The sequence below is a fragment of the Strix uralensis genome, chromosome 1 (assembly GCF_047716275.1).
Source record: "Strix uralensis isolate ZFMK-TIS-50842 chromosome 1, bStrUra1, whole genome shotgun sequence".
Taxonomy (NCBI): domain Eukaryota; kingdom Metazoa; phylum Chordata; class Aves; order Strigiformes; family Strigidae; genus Strix; species Strix uralensis.
In genome coordinates, this window is record NC_133972.1 from 76922450 (window position 1) to 76941710 (window position 19261).

Here is a 19261-nt window from a genome sequence, read left to right on the forward strand (position 1 = left end):
AGCTTTTATCATTTTAGGACATAGCCTAAATGTTGTTTCAGATTAGAATGGAATTTTTTGAAAAATAAAATGTCTTATTACATGGAGTATGATGACACCAACAAAATATGAAATCCTGTGAATTAAACTCTGTGTTTCTAAATGGCTACAAGGGAAGCAGGAACTCCTACAAGCTTTCCAAGCTGGAAGAGGACTTTTAAAAAATGACTGGCTCTATTTCACAGCTTCTGTCAGCCCTTGACATTAGTCGGCTTTCACGGTTGTGCTAATCGAAGTGATTAGCAAGTTGTACAAAGGAGAAGGCAGGTGGCTGTTGATACACTGAAACGTGCTGTGCCAGGCTGTTGTCTAGCTGGTGTCAAGAAGGCAAGAGCATCAACTGCCACAGAGGTGGTGGTGCTTCTGCTGGCAATGTGAATTCATTGCTGGTATTTACCTCAATGCTGCACTGGGTCTTAAACAGCTAATCTGGCTTCCTTGGTGTGCTGGGTGCAGGTTAAAATCAAAGAAATGATGGTAAATGTGAAGGGTCACATGATGAAATGAAACACATCTGAGGTAAGTTCTCATGTTTGTAAATGCACAAAAATCAAACGAGGTGCATCACCTGCACATTTTACAGCACTGAAACTCACTGCAACCCATCAGTGGGTGTGAACAACGGTGCACTGAATTATACGTGAAAATATTTCAAGGGCATAAGCACATTATGAAACTTCGGTGTTAATGTGCATTTTTTATTCTTAGGTGCAACTGAACATAAGACAGACTAAAACCTGCTTCTTCTCTTCCTCTGAAGTCATACAACTATTACTGTATATTATTTTTAGATGCCCTGCCTTTGCTTCAGAAACCAACAACCAGTGCAATTTCAGGTACTTATACACCCCACAGAGCATTTGGAACAACAGAAGCACAGAGACTGGGCAACAAGCTCAAGGTGACCCAGGACACCTGGGGCAGAGCTATGAACAGAAAAAAGATGCACCGACTCTTGTGCCAGTGCCCTGGCTGTGAAAAAGTCCTGAAATCCACAGCTTGTAGCATATAGTTCATGTGTAGCCATAAATCTACATATATTTACATATATAAATCTACATATATTTACATAAATACACACACACAAAATATATTCAGTAGATTAAACCAAAGTGCCAATCTGATCATACTAAATGTAAAGAGAGGGACAACCACACTGAGTGGTTTTCTAAAAGCAATTAATTAAAGCCACATTATCGGAACAGTTAACAAACTCCCCTGCCTCTTTCTCATGCCATTGCAGAGACTTCTTGTGAGCTGCTAAGCACGAGGGTCTCTCAGTATGTCTGGGCTACCCAGCACCCTTAACTCTTAAATAGCTGGGGAAACAGCTTTGCAGAGCAGACTCTAAGTGGCTCCACTGTAGGTGTCAGTTCAATGTCTGTTCACGCTGAGGGCACAGCTCACCTGAGGTATCACCTTGGAGTTTATTTTTATGACCTGTGAGCTGCGGTCTCTCGGGTCAAAACTGGTTAACGCTACGCAGTCCTTCTTGGGCAACACCTGTGAGTGAGCTCTGCTTCTTCTAAAAGGCAGAAAGAATAGGGCACGTTCGAAACTACAGTAAAGGACACGGTCAAGGACATGACACGACTGCCTGCACAAGGTGGTGGTGCTCCAAGCTGGGGGAAAGGGATCTTACTCACTGAGCTGGACCCTGTTTTACTTACTTCTGTTAATGTCAAAGGGATGTGCACGTGGGTGTTTGGACTTTTTCTGGGTTTGCCACCTGGGCATACACATTTCTATTTACCTATTTGTGAAGACTTGAGAGCTGAGGGAGCAGGATAACTTTATGGCGAGTGACCTTGTTATGTGAATGTGAACCAGGGCAAAAATCCCTTTCAAAGTAAATGGGATTGTATTAATGCAAAAGCAGTGTAAATGAGGACAGCACCTCTCATGTCTCGTCACGGGAGGTCAAGTTTTCCTCTGTATCACTGGAGATAAAAATGGGCATGTTTCAAGCTTTGACACTAAGCCAATTTGCAAGGGACGGTTTAACACAAACCCCTTTGTTCTCGGCATGGGAAATGAAGCAAACCCAAGCACCACCACCAAGTAAAGTGGAGCGGGATGCACTCTTGCCAGTCTGGTCTCGGGATTTAGTCAAATCCAAAATGCTGAGTTTGCTCCACTTCAGTCACAATGAAGCTTGTTGTCTTGTCACTCCATCACTGCCTGCTTTGTAACCTCGTTAAAATGTTATGGTTGTTATTTAAGGAAGAAACCAAAGTGAAAAATTACAGATCCTAATTAGCAGTGCACACAACTTCCTCTCTCCTTTGCTCCTCACCTTTTGTGGTAAGACATAGGAGCAGGGTGTGATGAAAATGCCCTGAAGACCTTTCCCTCTGACTATAAATGCAGTTAATCCAAATTAGCCACTAACCTTTTTTCTTCTCTGACCTTTCCCCTCCCCCCTGCCTCCCTCTCACCTCCCTCTGATGAGTCCCACCTCTCTCAAGGTTCATTATTTTGAACAGCCTCTGCTGATGCAAGCCAGCAGAGGTCAACTAAAGAAAAGATTGAACAGCGAGACATTTCCCAGTGAGGCATCAGTGAATGGAGAGTTTAAGTTGTTCCAGGGCAGGAATTTAATGGGAATAATGATTTCAGATTATTGCATGGATTTTAAGAAACAGTCACACCTTATCATTTTGGCTGTTAATATTACAGCTACAAGATTTTTAGTTTTGGAGCAAGACCTCCAGGAAAAATTAGCTATTGACAGTGGGGTATAGGAAGTAGTAAACAGCTCTGGGAAATGGGGAGCATGATGCTATTTGAGAGAAGAGAAGGTAGGAAAAGAAAAGTTTTATTCCTCTTTGCAAGTGATTTGTAACGTGTTCTGTTAATCCAGGCTACGATTCTCTCTCTGTAATGGAAATCCTCAGGGGAAGTTCAGGCTTGTGTTCATTGCTTCGTGCTCAGCCAAATTCACCGCAGTTCAGAGAGGATAGATTCTTAATAGTAATTCCTGGGGAACCAGTTCTTGTGGAGGGGACCCACTTGCAACACTTCTCCCAGAGGGCCTCTGCACATTAATATTCCTGGAATGGGTTTGTGGGCCAAGACCAGTGCTCAGAAGAAAACCCTTCCTAATCCTCATGTCCCTCCACTCAAATGAGGCAAGCCCATGTGCCCAAAGCTGCTCGGTGCCCCCCGAGGGGCAGGGAGAGGGAGCACAGGAGTGATGGATGTGCAGAACCCATCGACGGGCATCTCAGGTGACAGGCAAATACGCTTCATCTCTCCTTTCTCAGGCAGAACGGACATGAGCTACAGAGAAACTTTACCAAACAGCATTTACCTTCATTTTGTTCTTTGAATGGCAGCTATTCCCTATCCCCAGTTAATATGCAATTACATGAGTCTGAGAGGATAAAAAGTGCTTAAAGGGGCAGCTCACTATAAGTCACCTGATTTAAAAAAAATTTTTTTTAGAAATTGCCTGTCCAGATGATGAATTCAACTGAATATTTATTGCTGACTTTAATAAGGCATCTAGACCTAGCAAGGTAATCTTACTTATTACAGCATGTCATGTTACAACTTATCATCATAATACTGTAACAAAATGTCAGCACTGAAGGAATTTTAAGAACAGCTTTTTAATGGATGAAGCGGGTTGTTCCCTTGGAGTTGGAATGATGCCACCAAAAAAATCAGCGCCAGTAGCAGTTTCTATAGTGCAAGGTCAAAAGTCTTGTCAGCAGCTTCTGCAAAACCCCCTTCCCTTCTTATTACCAACTACACGTGGTTATGAGGAGGCAACGCGGCATACCTTCCTTATGTTGAATCTACCCTGTGGGCATGTGTGTGCGTTAAAACTCAGTGCAAACAGAAAGGTCTGCTGGGCAAAACACTTGCCGTGCTCAATTAAACTTCTGCTTGATCTGAGGTTTAACATCGTTTGGTAATAAGACTTCAGTACAAATCGACAGAAAGAGTCTGCCACTCTGCTGCAGACACAATGGCACATCTGGGACATGCTCATGAAAGACAGGGCTGGGGAATAACAACAATTTTAGCAGGATTCACTAGCTGGTTGGCATTTCTAGTTGTTATCTATCCGCTTGCACACTTTATTCACTTCTTTCCTCTAGAGATTTCTGAGCTTTTATGACAGTACGTTTGGTAGGCGAGAACAAAATTTGTTGTTAGACCAGGCCTGTGGTTCTTTCGTTAAAATTACATATGTCACTAGAACAATTTACAACAGTTTAAAAGGATAATCAAAGTCAAACAATGCTGAGTCATGTTGCTACCAACCTCACAAATGTCAGGGATCTTTACTAGGGAAGAAGCCAAAAAAGGCTAAAAGGAATGTGGCCGGGAACAGGGGTATGAACATTAAAGAGCTGACTGCCAGGGGCTCAGACTGATGCTGCTCTCACCGTTGTTCCTACTTAAAAGTGCAAATAAGACAAAGAAAGGAATCTCATAGACAACTGCTGAGGTTTCAGGGAGCCGACACTGCTGCGATGCTATAGCAGCCTGGGTGTTTTAGCTGAGCATGTGGCTGTGGCCTCTGCCTGCACCAGACAATTCATGTGCTTTGTACCTTTCATACAAAATAGCAGAGGATGGGAACTGTGCACCGATAACGCTGGCTGAGTTAGCAACTCCTCACTTCTTAGGCAGCAGACTGGGTAAGGGTAGCTTTGCTTTTTATCTATTACAACCGTTCATCAAATGGCATCAAGCTTTGGATTGGATTCCTGTACGTGTTTACCCTTCAATGTACAGTGAAATCGAAAGCCTGGTAAAATGGTATTTCTAGCCTTTCTGCAGAGCACGTCCCATGAAACATCTGCAATGCAGTTAGGATCTTTTCTTTCAAGCAGTGCTACAAGGGGATATGAGACCATCCCGGCCATTGTTGTCAGGAATGTAAGTGTTTTAAAAATAATATTACAGCTCTCTGGCCCGCAATCTTAGCTCCTGCAAACAACAGCAGTATCCCCCCGTTGGTGACCAAGAACTCTGCTGATTTATGTGAGCTGAGAATAAGGCATGAGATTTTTAACCACAAATGAAAGCAATCCAGCCCTTTCCATGTATATTTACAGCCCTTTCCTTGTCATTATTTATACTATGAAAGCTTGTGATCACATAGGTCAAAAAGACGAAGCCACCTAAAAATGTACAGGAAGGGATTGGTGCTGCTTAATAAGCATGTGAGTTTTTAGGGGGCTTTCTCCACCTCTGGAGACAGGAAATATGTCAGTGATGAAATAAAGTTTATCTGCAATAACAGGATGGATTGTTGGCTATGTATGTTGGGATATCTGTAGACATTTACACCAGCTGTGAAACTGAATGTGTTTATCTGAAATGATTGTTCTTCAGTTTTAAGAGTAAATGACTTTCAAATGGGAGGAAAACCAAAACCAAACTATGCTGTTTTGCTTGTCCTTCACTGCCAATACAAGATTGGTTTTTGTACTATACACCATTTTGCGAGTACTTCTATTTAGTTTAAATGTCTCAAGTGACAATTTCCCTTTCCAGAAAAAGTTTATTTCCCAGTTTTATGCTTTTTTTAGGTGGAATTTTCAAATGGAATCAGCATTGTTTTAACTTTGCTCTTTTGGTAATGGCTGCAGAGGCCATGACATTTACAGGGAGCAGGATTAGACCAATGCTAGGCTCTCTATCCTTCACTGTTCAAAGCTTCTTTGGTTATTAAGACTAGATCTTCTTTTGTCCTGTTTCAAAATGTTACCAGCAATAGACTGCAAAGTAGTTCCCTTCACTCTCTGTGGACTTACACCCTATAACATTGGTGATTTGTTTTAAAGATTTAAGATTTGTTTTCACACTCCACTTTTGAAAATGATGCTGAGGAAAAGGAAAAAGGCAAGCAACTGTGCAGCAGGGAGAAAGTTACAGTAGTGTCATAATTGCTTCTCACCTTACGTGTTAATCTTCTCTTTATCTCTCGTTTTTCCTCCTGCTCCTCTTGCTCGTTCCGGGCTGTAAAAGATTTACAAGGATCTCAGGCTGTGGACTCATTAGGCATGCACAGTATGCAACAAAATAAGCCTCTCCATCAGTATATTAATGTTTCAGGACCTCTCTGATGCACAGCATGTCCCTCTGGGGCTGGTGAACTTTCTTGATCCGTAGCTACCGCACTTCTTCACACACTTCATAAAACATCTACAGACTCCTTCCTTTTCCTGTGTTGGCACCTCTTCATGTGTGTCACTTTCTAGAAGGGCCAGGCAGTGAGCCAGCTCTTCAGAAACCCTTATCTCCCTGCCCACAGGCCGAGTGGCCTCAGGGGGTTCAGCTACGATACACTTGGATTCTGTGAGGCTGCAAGGTCAATGATTGGAAAAGAAAGACAGGCTTTTTTTTTTTTTCCCCATCTACAGAATAATTTCTCACAGCTACTCTTTGGAGAGAACGGAAAAAAAACCTCAGAATAGGGCTGCTAGGCAAAATCTACAACATCCCATGACCTGAGGAGAGTAAGGAGAGAGTCCTTCCATCATGTGCCTTCACAGCATCACACTGGAGCATAAAAGCACATCCCAGGGCAATTCACTTTCAACATTAAGCCTAAAGATCACATGTTACAAGTTCTTACCAGGGCAAGACTCAATCGTTATCCCTCAAGAGGACAATAACATTTGAGTACACTAACTCTTCTTCAACTTAGGAGCAGGCAGTTGTGCATGTCTTTGCGCTGAACTTTACTGAAAGTCACTAAAAGCCCAGGTTTCTAGGTACTCAGCTCCTCCATCAGTTAGGATCCATTTCCCCTGCTTTACAGCTGAACTGCTCCTTACTCCAATCACACTCATGCATAACAGATGAGAGCAAACACAACTCATCAGCTTTTCCAACAAGTACCCTGTGCCCCTGATGTGATCTGTTTTTTCACTCAAATAAGGCCTAGCTCAGGCAGGAGTAACTCTCTGCAGGGGAGATTATGGAACTCAAAGGCCAGTATGGGATAGGTGGCTTGATTTAAAATGTCCAACTTTGGACTGAATTAAACCCAAGGGGGAATCCCACGTTCCTCTCCGCTGATCCCATGGGAGAAGCAGGCACCTCTGGCAGAGCGGCAGTAACAAACTGCCAGCCATAACTTCTTCAGCCATGACAGCACAGGTCAGCACTCCCACTAACCAACTGGGACAAGCCAAAAATAATATAAGCAGGTCCTAACCCAATGGAAGTCCCCCCACCATGGAGGAGATGCAACATTTCAAACCAGTGCATTCAAAATTGGGGCCTTCTCCACACAGAAATAGGCGCTAAGGTTCAGAGAGCACAGAAGTGTCTCAGCAGGTGAGGAGGGCTCAGCTGGAAGCCAGGTTTCTTGCTGCCCAGGACAGTAGAGCTGACAGGTCTATCACAACTGCTCACTGACTTCAGCAGGAATGGGAAATCTCTACCAAAGTGGACAAAGACCCAGTCAATGTTACGATGTTTTACAATGCACTTCTGATCTTTAAATGCCATTTTACCAAAAATACTGTTTACATTTTCAGGAGGAAGTAAACTGATACTAGAGTAGAAAGAACAGAAGACATCAGGGAGACACAAATGGCTTTTTAAATGGTAACTGGAACACGTATGCTGATAAATAACTTTTTCCTTTTTCAGTGGTTCCTGTCTCTACTGGGCTGGATTCTCTTCTAGCAATTGCTTCTCTAGACATTTTGTTCTTCCCTTTGTGTCTCAAATTTGGAGGAGCTCGTCCTGCAAATGCCTACTTTCAGGAGCAGAGCCACTAATAAATCCTTGTAAGATTAAGCCAGAGAGACACAGCGCTAAACAGAGCCCACACAGAGTCAGGGTAGAACTGCAAGCAGCCGAGAAGCTATGTATAAAACTTAGTTACGGCCATTCATATTTGTACTTGGCATACAATGTCTTTCTTTTCTCCTCACTTCTCAGCCCAGCTACCCACCTTCAGAGACAGCCAGGCAGGCTGAAGACCTCAGTCAGGTGAAAAGCTGGGAATTAGAAACACATTTTCCTCCAAAACCAGAAAGTGACTTTGTTTTAGCTATTTCTTTAAAGTTAGTTAAGTCATGCCAATCTTATGAAGCTACAAAACTGTTGCTTTATTTTATCTTATGTGCTCAGGAGACAGTCTGTTTCTCTAGACTGGCGCATGTGAGGGTGGATGTGTGTGGGTGTGATTTTCAGGCCTGATTTCTGTGCCAGTGTGAAATGTCCCCCAGTTCAGTCTCAGACCTTCAGCACCTACCTAACCATCATTTTTGTGAGGAATTTATGCAACCCTGAATGTGCCAGGCTGTCAGCTGAACTACTTGCATCCATCTGAGAAGTGGCACAGGGCTGGTGCATGAGGGAAACCGAGGCATCCTTCCTCATAAACATGGCCAGCAAGTATTAACTGCAAAAAGTGTTCTTTAGTCTTCACGCTAACCCTGAAGGTCTGGACTCCTCTCACTACATGCCTTTGACTTAAATAAGAGTCAATGAATTGGGTACACTTCAGTGAAGGACCCTTCAAGCACCAGTGCCCTGGTCTCTGTTTCTTTGCTGTGGCTGCTGTAATCTTACAGTTGTTACCAGCAAATAGTGGAACTTGTGCAATGGATGCTTTGCCCTTATAATTCAATAAAGATGACCACCTCATAACTATTGCAGCAGCATGAAGCTCGGAAGTGATCGCTTCATATATAAAGACTAGCTATCCAACCACATTTTGCCTCATTTCTTCTGTCAGAATGGGCAATAATGTGGTTACACATGTAACAGGAACATCATGGTACCAGACATGACAATTGCATCAAGGAGATTTCAGTTTTAACTGCAGAGGAAATCCTATTTAGTCTACTTGGGAGCTTGCTGGGTTTTCTTTTTTTTTGTTTGTGTGTGTGTGCACGTGCTCTGGACTGGGTTTTTGCAAATTGATTGACCTGCTTATGCAGAGAATTTACACTCTTTTCATTATTGCTTCCTATGTCTCTTTTCCTCTAGGCTCCATTACAATTCTCCTTCACATAAGTCTAGGGAAAGGACACAAAGTGATGTGCAAACCAGACACTATTTATATTTACTTGTTTAAGGGTGGAGCATTTTATGCTTTCTTTTTTTTAATTAAGTAACTATTTTAATTTTTTGTTCCTTTCCCGCTGTGTTTCACCAACAGTTGGGATGCCTTGGAAACACATTATTTTTTCCTGTAATTATAAAGTTGTTTGTCTACCAAGACACACATGTTTTGGGGCAGATCTGTGCTTAGGAACCAAGCTACAAAAATTTCATTTAGGAAACACAATATGGTTCTGGATTCAGGGTAGTCTTTTCAAATGCATCCATGTCATTTAAGAGCCTTTATTCAATTAAAAAAGAAACTGATGTGACTCAGGGGATAATTCCTCTGAAACGTAAGACATCTTCAGGTCGCTATGTGACTGCTGCACTTGGCCACATGACCTTTAGGAATCTCTGCAAGGCACCCAGCGCTGTAGGTGTAGCCTCTCTGCCAATGCTGGTTCAAACACTGCTACCAAAGCAGCTGCCCAAGACCCGCACCCTCCCCCCTCACCAGTGCCAGGGCGGTGTTTACTGGTCATGCACCAGTGCCAGGTGGTGCATGACACGTTTGTTCATAAGTCCCGGGATGACAACACGAGCTGCCCAGAGAATTGGCCTCTGTCCTTCCTTGCCTGAGCCTGGCATCAGTCACGTCGCAGGTTCCCCCTCCCTCAGGTTGTTCTGCTACCCGCCATGAGACAATCATATCTGGATGTGCCACCTATTTCCCCAGGTTCTGCCCCTGACTTCCTCCAGTAGCCAGTCACAGGAGTTAGGAGTAGACGGTCAGAGCACAGTTTGGGCTGGCCCCAAACAAATGGCTTTTCTGGTAGCCTCAGGCTCGCCCATGCCGCTCTGCTGTCCAGTCTTTTTGCCTCTTGGCACTGACAGTGGTGTCTCTCTCTTTCTCTTTGTCTGCCACGTGTCATAACAAGAACGGATGAAAAAACCCTGCTGAGAGTTAACACTATCGTTAACTTGTTAGGAATTTGATTTTGAAGTTTTTAATCAATCAATTTTGTTAATTTTCAGAGAATTAATCTTTTACTACCACATCTTTATGATTCTGTACAATGCAGTTATTTGAACAATAAGAGAAGGTAAATTATGGACCTACCTAAGGAGATATCATGTATAAGGTACCATTCAGGAATACTTTTTTCTGTAGTATTAAAAATTTCCCCAGAATGATGCATTTACTAACTTAAAAAAAGAAGAACTTTTTTTTGTTTCTTTTGATTTTTGTTTCCAAAGCTTTTTTTTTTTTTAAATATTCAAACCACTTCAATGTGAGTAAAGAAACTCTCATTTTTTTCCTATCATTCATGTGATTATGAGATTCATGCTAGACTCAGTCCTGCTTCCCTTGGAACTGGTGGCAATGTATACACTGACTTAATTCAGATCAGGGTCTCTAAATAGTATTTTGTCCCTTTAAAATATCATTTCACATTTTGAGGATCTACCAGTGAGTTTTTGGCTGATTTAAAGAAGAGTTTCAGGGGAACATTTCAGGGAAATAACACTGAGTCACATTGGCTTATTTTTTTAATTGAACAAAGGCTCCACCTAGTCTAGATTGCTGTGAAGATTTTTAGGAAAACTAATCAAGCCATGCCCTAATGTCTTTACTAACTTATAATAGGATGCTCATCCATGTAAGAGCTGCATAAAGGCTTTTCACTCACTCTGATTTTAAAAAATTTATTCTGCAGCTCTAGATGTTGCTACAGACTTGCACAGACTTGCACACTTATTTGCATTGACGATGCACTTTATTATTATTAATGATGCACATACAGAATAGTCGATGTTTTATAAAAAACACCTAACACACACCTAAACTTAACCTAAACTAGCTGGCTTAAGGTTAAATGTCAGCAGTATCAGGACTTACGTTTCAGTATGTTCCTCTGCTCCAATTCTTCAGCAGTTGGTCTCTGGCTCAGTCGTCTGCGAAAAAAGTCCAAGATCAGTTTTTGGACCATATCACATTCTCCTTAGTTCTCTGCCTTGAGGAGTTATTTTGGGGTGTGAAAGGCAGAGCAGAAAGCACTGACACTGCTCCATTATGTACTTGGTACGCCCGGACCATGCGTGACACAGACCATGCTTCGCTTTTGCAGTTTCCTCTGTTTTCAACTCATGAAAGACAAAATACGTTATGTCATCTTAGGCATGACTCTCCCACCCCTACCCCAGGCAGAGCTGCTGAAAGCTAAGCCACACAGATGTCTCCACTTAATTTCCTTCCTCCCATGCCTGCTTCCTGACTCGCACAAGTATTTCTAGCTAAGACCCAGCTAACCCTCTTGCTGCCCTCTTGCCAGCCTCCTGGCTTGTGCCCCATTTGTTCAAACAGCGTTTGAACACACAGACAGTCCACAGAAAAAACAAGGGATAGTTTGGCAGTGCTGAGGGCAGAACAATAGCAGCCCTCCTCCTCCTCTGCACCCTCACTTTCCTCCGCCCCCTCTCATGGCTTTTATTAAATCTTATATTGAAGGATCAGCGTGACTTGCTAGTCAACCTGTATGTAATAGGGTCACAAAAACCGCAATCTAATTACAAACGGGGACCCTGAGCATAGAAATGGTCCGAATATTCAGAATACAAAGCAAGGGAGAGAAGCACAAAGGGGTCTTTGGACAAGTAAACCAGGGAGATGACATCAGAAGTCAGCACTGTTGGGCCTCCTCATACTCTCCTCTGAGTCAATGGGAGTTTTGTCAATGATGCCAGTGACAGGACAGAGCCTCCTCTTCCTTCAGATGTGGTCATTCAAAGACGTTCCCAACTTGGGGGCCCCAGTCTCTGCCAGCTGGATCATCAGTTCCTCTGCAAGGTACTGGGTACTGATAGAAAACGTGACATGAATGCCGGCTGCGTGGCTTCATCTTCTGCAATGAATGCTTCCCCTGACCCGGGGCACAGAAGCTCACTCCAATGGGTATATCCCTGCAGGGCTGGATGAGGGATGTCTGACAACGGCTCCTCACAGCAGATGGGCTGAGCCGCTGCTCAGAGATGTGCACACATCCCCCACCAGCCTTCTCCAGAGCCAGGAGCTCACCTGAGCACCAGTTCAATATCCCTGCCCCTCACATCGTGCATGTTGTACAGGGCTGAAGGGCACACCCACTGTATGAAGGCAGAAGCGTTACAGGCATCTGACTTCATATAGCCTCCAGACTTCCACCAGTCATACGTCCTTTGGGGCCACTTTACGTCACGAAAACAAAACAGAAGAACATGGCCCTATTCCAGTGGAGAATTTGGAGTCATTAGCTTTGTCTCTTTCCCATGGCAGATTGAACATTTATCTTACTGGAAAAGTGTTGAAAGGGACAGAAACTCATCCTTAATTCAGATTAAAGAATGTTTGCAAAGTACTCTGAAGACAGAAAGTCCTATTCAAGTGCTTGTTATTACCATCTATTTAAGATACAGTAGCTGTCGCTAATGGGAGACTTCACCTTAGGACTATGAAGCAATTAAAACAACTTTATTTCTAGCAGCACGTGAGAATCAAAGACAAAAAGTAGCCACTCTTAGCCCCACCATTTGTGTCTGCAGGAATTGAGTTGCACAATGTTTTTAATCCACCACATCGTGATGCTTTTCAAGAGAATGCATCAGAGGGATGCTAAGGATGGACTCCAGCCATCTAGTGTGAGGCTGCTTCTATAGAAACAAACATCAAATAACAAGTAAAAGGAGAAATTAGTCTGAAGAGAATGCTGCTGAAAAGGTCCTCCCCTTTCCAAGAAAACGTAGAAGTTTCATCTATCTGCATAAGTGATTCACAAAAAGGACCAAGTTTTCCATGTGTTTACTGGGGTACCTGCCATGAAGTAGATGCATTGAAACACAGCTTTCACTTCACTGTGTCATTACTTCCACAGAAGAGGACAGATTTCCTCCAAGTATGCCCTTGGTATTATACGCACCCTATACTTCTGTACTGCTCAGAGACCTATAGACTGTGGGATTCTTCTCCATGCTGCCTGGCAGAGCCTCTAGTGAAAGCCAGCCAGGAATACCTGTGACCTGTGTTCCCCTTTGAGAATCAAATTATTTTATGGATCCCATAATCCACTTTTTTCAGGCTGCAGTGTGCTCCATCATTTTCAGGTGATGCACTCACATGGCAGAAAAAAGCCACGGTACTTTTGATAGCTACAATCTGGAGATCTGAAGCTATCTGCATTCACAGGTTGTCGATCGCTTCAGCACTCTTACAAAGCCAAGAATTTTTAACAGCAAGACTTAGTCAGTAGGAAAAGATAAGGTACCCTTGTAGTGTAACAGAATCATGACCAGTCCTTCCAGTGCAAGCAGTGAAGCACAGCTGGAAGATAAAAAAGGTAATGAATAGAAGCTGTGGAGATGCCTGGCCTCCAGTACCAGTGTTTGCTTTCATCTCCATAAACTGCTGCTACATCCCCATTTCCATCGTCCTTTCGGTCTGATTGAGCTTGCTCCTGCTTCCTCATTGTGAGTCCCTCCTTGATGATCTCCTCCATCAAACCAGCCCCTTCCCCAGCCCTTTGCTTCCAAGCTCTCACAATTATTTAATTTCTTGGTCTCTTGCTCTTTTAATTTCATTTCTTCTCTTGCTGCTACAGTTACTTCTGCCCCTAAACTATCTTTGGGCTTTACAAACAACTCCACCAGTTCCTCAGAACAGCTTCATTTTAGTTCTTTTTTCTTGCCTCTTAACTTCTAGGTTTGCCAGATGTTGAACAGCTGTAAACATTGCCATCTTTGAAAATCTTGATACTAGTTACCGATCCTGTAAATCAAGAAACGTAAGCAGCTATTGCTTTGTTACCATGGCTGCAAAGATACAGGTTTTTTCCCACCAAATTTCAGTATACCATCTCCAGTGTGCCGTTCTGATCTTGGCAAACACCAGGCTTGATACCTCCCCTCTTCTACCTTCCCTCCTGTGCTGCCCAGAATAAAAAATATTAATGATGCCCACCTATCTTGCAGAGGTTGATTTCAGTAGTTTGATTGCTGCTGTGCCTTATTTAATTTAACATCTCAGGGGCTGCACGAGGCTGTCAGGAGGCCAGAGGTCAGGAAACAAGTGTCTCATTAGCAGCACAATCAGAATAAACAGGAGAAGGTGGAGGTGAGGAAGGAGCCTGGTGCAACAGCAAAGAACAGATCTGCTTGCGAAAACTGTAAGAATTGAGTGGGACGTGTGGTGCTGCTGTTGATAAGGAAGGTTACTCTGGCTGTTTCATGGAGCTGTACAACTATAAGTGTCTAACCAAGGAACAGACAAGACAGACCATAAAAGGTAACAACCTTTAACAGCACTTTCTGTATCTAAAATCTCTTGTGTGAACATGCTTGACCTTCACTGTGCCATTCATGCAGTTTTGCAATAAGCTTTGGGCATTCAAGGGGATAGGAAAGTTTTTGTAATTTGCGCTTTGCAATGTATTGCCTGGTTTATACTTCAATGTTTGTGCAGTATTGTTAATAGCAGTTTTGCAAATACACTGACAAAGGTTTTACTACAAAGAAAACCTTCCTAAGATTTATGGTGACATAAAGAAAGCCCTGCTAGGATTTCACTGAAAAAACAATATCCAAATGAGATTGTCGGTGAAAAATAAAACACTTTGCTCACATTTACAAAGATAAACTTGACAGCAAACCAATTTTCTGAATTAATTCCCTGCATGATGAAAATGCACCACACTCCTTGTGCTAGAACTATACAAGACCTGAGCAGCTCTTCGTAAGGACATTGTGTGGTGGAGTCTTTTTGTTTGGGTTTGGTTTTTGCTTTTTGAATCTGCTCTGGGCTGGGCTGGGCATGTCATAGTGGATGAGGAGTTTGGGGGCTGGAGGGACAATCATGCAGAATCAATTAGACTTAAAATATTGGCTGGTGGGCGTGTAATCTCTTCAGGAAGCAAAAGGAAAGAAAGGCAGCATCTTCACTGATGGATGTTACTGTTTGGAGCTTGCCCAGCAAATTGAGACTTCAGAATGAGAAGTTTCTGCTCCATGTGGCAGCGTCCTGCAGGAGCAATAAAAGGAAAAACTAGCTGTACATCTCCCCAGGCAATTCAAAACACTTAGATGAAGAGCCCACACAGTGATGCTTACTCTGCTCTGCAATGTGGCCATACCCAGAGGGCTCTCAGGACAGTGGCCAACTAGTTGTGGAGCTGAGGGTCATATTCTTGCAGCCCTTTTGTCTGGTAGCACCTTTGAAGTAAAGGCGCTCCTGGCTGCCTAGGCTGTCCCCTACTAGGAGTCATGGGTTTTTTCTCCTTCATCCCTTTTTTTGTTGTGGATGAGCTCTGCGACAGAGCCATCCCACTCGTTGTTATGTGAACAGGATGGTGCTGGATATGTGTTTTCTGGGTACCAGGAATTCATCTTTGCCTTTGCCCAGAGGACAATAAAACTTAAGAGCTTTGTATGGGGTCATCTGTAAGTATAATGGCTGGATATAGTACAGGGCTCACTGGAAAATGATGCCCCGTATACTTGCCAGGCTTATTAACTCTGAGTGTTTGCAGATACAAGAGGCAGAACCCAGCAGCTCTCCAGCGCTTGAATGGTGACATCTTGTGTGTGTGACCCACGAGCAGGGCTGATGGGCAAACAGGTCACAGGTGGTCACAACAGGGCACGCAGCAGTATGGTGAGGTGTCCAGAACATCACCAAAACATCTTGGAGCCCAGTCATGTTCCTACAGCTCTTCCTGATGATATAGGTCACCCTGATGTAAAACAACTTCTGAGCACAGTGGGGCATAACCTCTGGGGCAACTCATGAATTTATTCTGTAGATGCAAATCTTGTTACTCAGTTGCAACCGGGTTCAGACCACTCTAGAGATTGCTCTAAGAGAGGAGTAAATCTGAGCTGAGCACGTGAGATGCCAGCTGCTACAAAGAACTACTTGTCACATTGCTTTTTAGTTGGCATAAATGAGCACGACTGAAGTCAGTAGAACTGCACTGATTTACATCAGCTATATAATTCGACACGAGGAAAATTCAATGGGAGTAAAGAGTCTTAATGTTGCTTAATTTAGCTTGCCTTCCCCGATAACAATGCTGATAGCAAAGCAATAATGATGAAGTATAGGCTACCAGGGGCTCTTTGCACTCCCACGCCAAGTACAGAAAATTGGAAGAGAAAAATGGAGGAGAAGAAAATCTTGTATTGCTTCTGCTGACTAACTGTTAGCAGAAGGAAGGAATGAACTACCTCCTTTCCTTATGTCACTGCACAATGAGCAAAAAATACTTGTAAGCCTTCACTTTCTCTGAAGTATCAGCCCAGATATTGCCAGCCAGACTTCAGAGTCTACAGAGAACTATCTTTCTCCTAACAGGATTTATAAAATTGGATTAAAACCAGTTTTATCAATGAGTGAATAAACTGAAGGCATATTGAATAGAAAATCCCTACCCAAAGAAGCAAATGTACGAGTTTTACACCATTAAAATTCCTATACTAGACTCCATTAAGATGTTGGCTAATCTGTAGGATACCTTATCTCTTTCTTTAAGCTCTCTTTCCTGTGTGACAAGTCTCCTGGTAACAGTCATCATAATATGCCTTATAATTCTTTTTCCTGAGAAATTAAGGCAATAAAACCATAAGGAGTGTTTGCCACAATTCAGTTACCATGTAATGACTGCTCTCCATTTCCCTGTTGATTTTAAACATTCAGCCCCTGGGAGATGGTGGTTCTTCTGCAGCTATAAAGAAGCCTGTGGCAATGACTAGAGCAGACCAAAATGGGCAGAGACCCCTGTTCATCCTGGGGAAAATGGGTGAAGCACCACTGAGACAGAGTTTAGATGAGAACTAGTTAGACAATCTTGGTAGGAAGTGCTTGATTTTGGTGAAAATTTAAAAACTGGTAAGTATCAGTTGAAGATCTAAGTACTTTCTGAGGGTGCCTCATAGGCAAGGTACTTCTGCTGCCTCAGCATCCCAGTTTGTTCCCTGGACTGGACCACCTGGTCAAGGATAGCTACAACAATCCCATATCCTGGAGGAGAGAGGCAATGCTTTTGCTCAGCAGCTCTTCCTAGTGCACCACAAGAAATACAGAGCAGCCTGGCATGTGAACCAACCAGATAACAGTTCCCGTAACACATCTGCAGTCATCTATCCAGCTGGGCTCTGCAGGAAAATCATATTTTGAACCAAAATTATTTAGATTTTAATTTAGGCTCTAAGCAGTCTTTCACTACCCCCGAAATTATGCTTATCCCAGACTTGGTTTTGTGTTGAGAAACAGTTTCAATATAAACTTTAAAGCTCTGCCTAGTCTAGATTGTGGTGAGGATTTTTAGGAAAACTAATCAGCAAATTTTCTGCTTGCTCAAGCATCTGTGGATAGTGAAAAATATAACCAAGCTGGCCCTTTGTTTAAAACTCTAAACCTGACCAATTTGTTTTCTCATTCTTTAGCCCATGGGAATCCATTTTTGACTCATAGCTCACATAATGCAGTCTTTTCTGATTCAGCTGAGGGATTGATTTATTATGATTTTGATTTACTCTTGGGAAAGTTACAAGCTCCCCAAGAAAGAACAGGCTGCCCTGATTAGGTCTCCTGGGGAAAGTGAATCATATTCAAAATGTAGATTTCGACAATTCATTATGTCTGCATAAAGTTAAAGTCTTGCCTATCATATACAGAACATATTTCTTTAAAATACCCAAATAAAGCAGAATCATCTTGGGCCATGAACTCTGTATTTTGTTAAAGGAAAAAAAGGAATGACTAGATAGTCCTATGACTCTGAGTAGAAACAGTGTGAATAATGACATACCCAAGTCATCAATCTTTCATTAGACCACAGTATCACAATGCGGGAACCTGCAGTTTCCCAAGAAATTACTTAATTTCTTATTCTTTTCTAAAGATAAAGCCAAAGAGTGCTAGACACACAAATTCAGATTTCGGCCTCCTTTTCAATAATTGCAAAACGCCTACTGATATGTGGAACATTGCAAGATCACACAAGCTCATGTCTCACACCTCCAGATCTAAAATGGAGCCTCTTCTGTTTCATTACTGTACTGTTTCATCAGCTTCAACCCTTTTAGCCAAATGCTGGCTGTTCACATAAAATACAATCATGCAAGTTTAAATGATTTAAAAACAAAGGGCATGGTGAAATTAAGATAGTTACACACCACATGAGCTTTGCAGGATTAATTCTCAAATCTCTTATCCCTAATCCCAAGAACAAAATATCCAACAACAGCAGTTGGAAACAATCTTTTTTAGAGAAGGGAATTTACTATGTATCTAATTCAATAATGTATTTTTGGAACAATAAAAATTGGATATTTTTGAGTACTAGAAATCCAAAGGGAAAAATGTACTAAATGCTGGTTGAAAATCTAAAGCATGCCAGAAAAAACAGATGGATGTTAGGACCCATTGTAATAAAGAAAAAAATGTTAGCGATTGTCCTTCTGTTGTCTGTACAGCATTGTGAGAAGACACTTGCTTCTCCAAAGGTAATAACACTGAACCAAAAGCTGATTTTGCAAAGCTAAAGAGATCATAATTCACAGCTCAAGGTCAATCCATGAATGCCTTGAATAAAATGGCACCACGAAAATCAATCTGAGCTGAACAGATATGCTTGCTATCTATAGGCTTGTGTCTGGTTTGTTTTAAAATCTCTTCTTTCTATAGTAATGTGGATTTGTGTCTGTGAACAAACATACTTACAGCAGAGTCTTTAAAGATGCTTTTTTGAAGGAAAGATCTAGATGCTAAACCTTAGAAACATTATTTGCCTTACTCCTCAAAGTTACTTTTTGTCCTGGTTGAATACAACATTCTTCTCCTCCAAACACTAGTCTTAGGAGGATCCTCCTGCCATCTGCACTTATTCAGTTTTGAGTTGTAACCTTGTATTTGGAAGATCTGTAGAGACCGGGTCACCATTAATATACTTGCAAAGCTGTCCCCAATCTTCTGCTGCTGAAGGGCTTCCTGAACTATCCTGTGGACCATTCTGCCAAATAACAGATTTGAGGCAGGGGTTCAGATCCCTTCGGCTCTCTGTCACCCAACCAAGCCAGCTGTGACTGAAGCTGAAGCTGTGACACCATCCCCTGGTGTTTTTAGCAACTTGGATTAAACAAATTTGGGGTATCTCTCTGGTCT

At 42.5% G+C, this 19261-nt stretch overlaps 1 protein-coding gene across 7 annotated transcripts in view; it reads right to left on the reverse strand.

The window, feature by feature from the left end:
• The window catches only part of PHACTR1 (phosphatase and actin regulator 1), a 318012-nt gene that overhangs the window by 13447 nt on the left and 285304 nt on the right, over nucleotides 1-19261 (reverse strand). For all 7 annotated transcript variants that reach the window (XM_074871786.1, XM_074871767.1, XM_074871795.1 and 4 more), the window contains 2 exons: nucleotides 10973-11028; nucleotides 5960-6021 (listed from right to left, as the gene is read on the reverse strand). In XM_074871786.1, the coding sequence (XP_074727887.1) occupies nucleotides 5960-6021; nucleotides 10973-11028 (118 nt within the window). The remainder of the gene's footprint in view (nucleotides 1-5959; nucleotides 6022-10972; nucleotides 11029-19261) is intronic.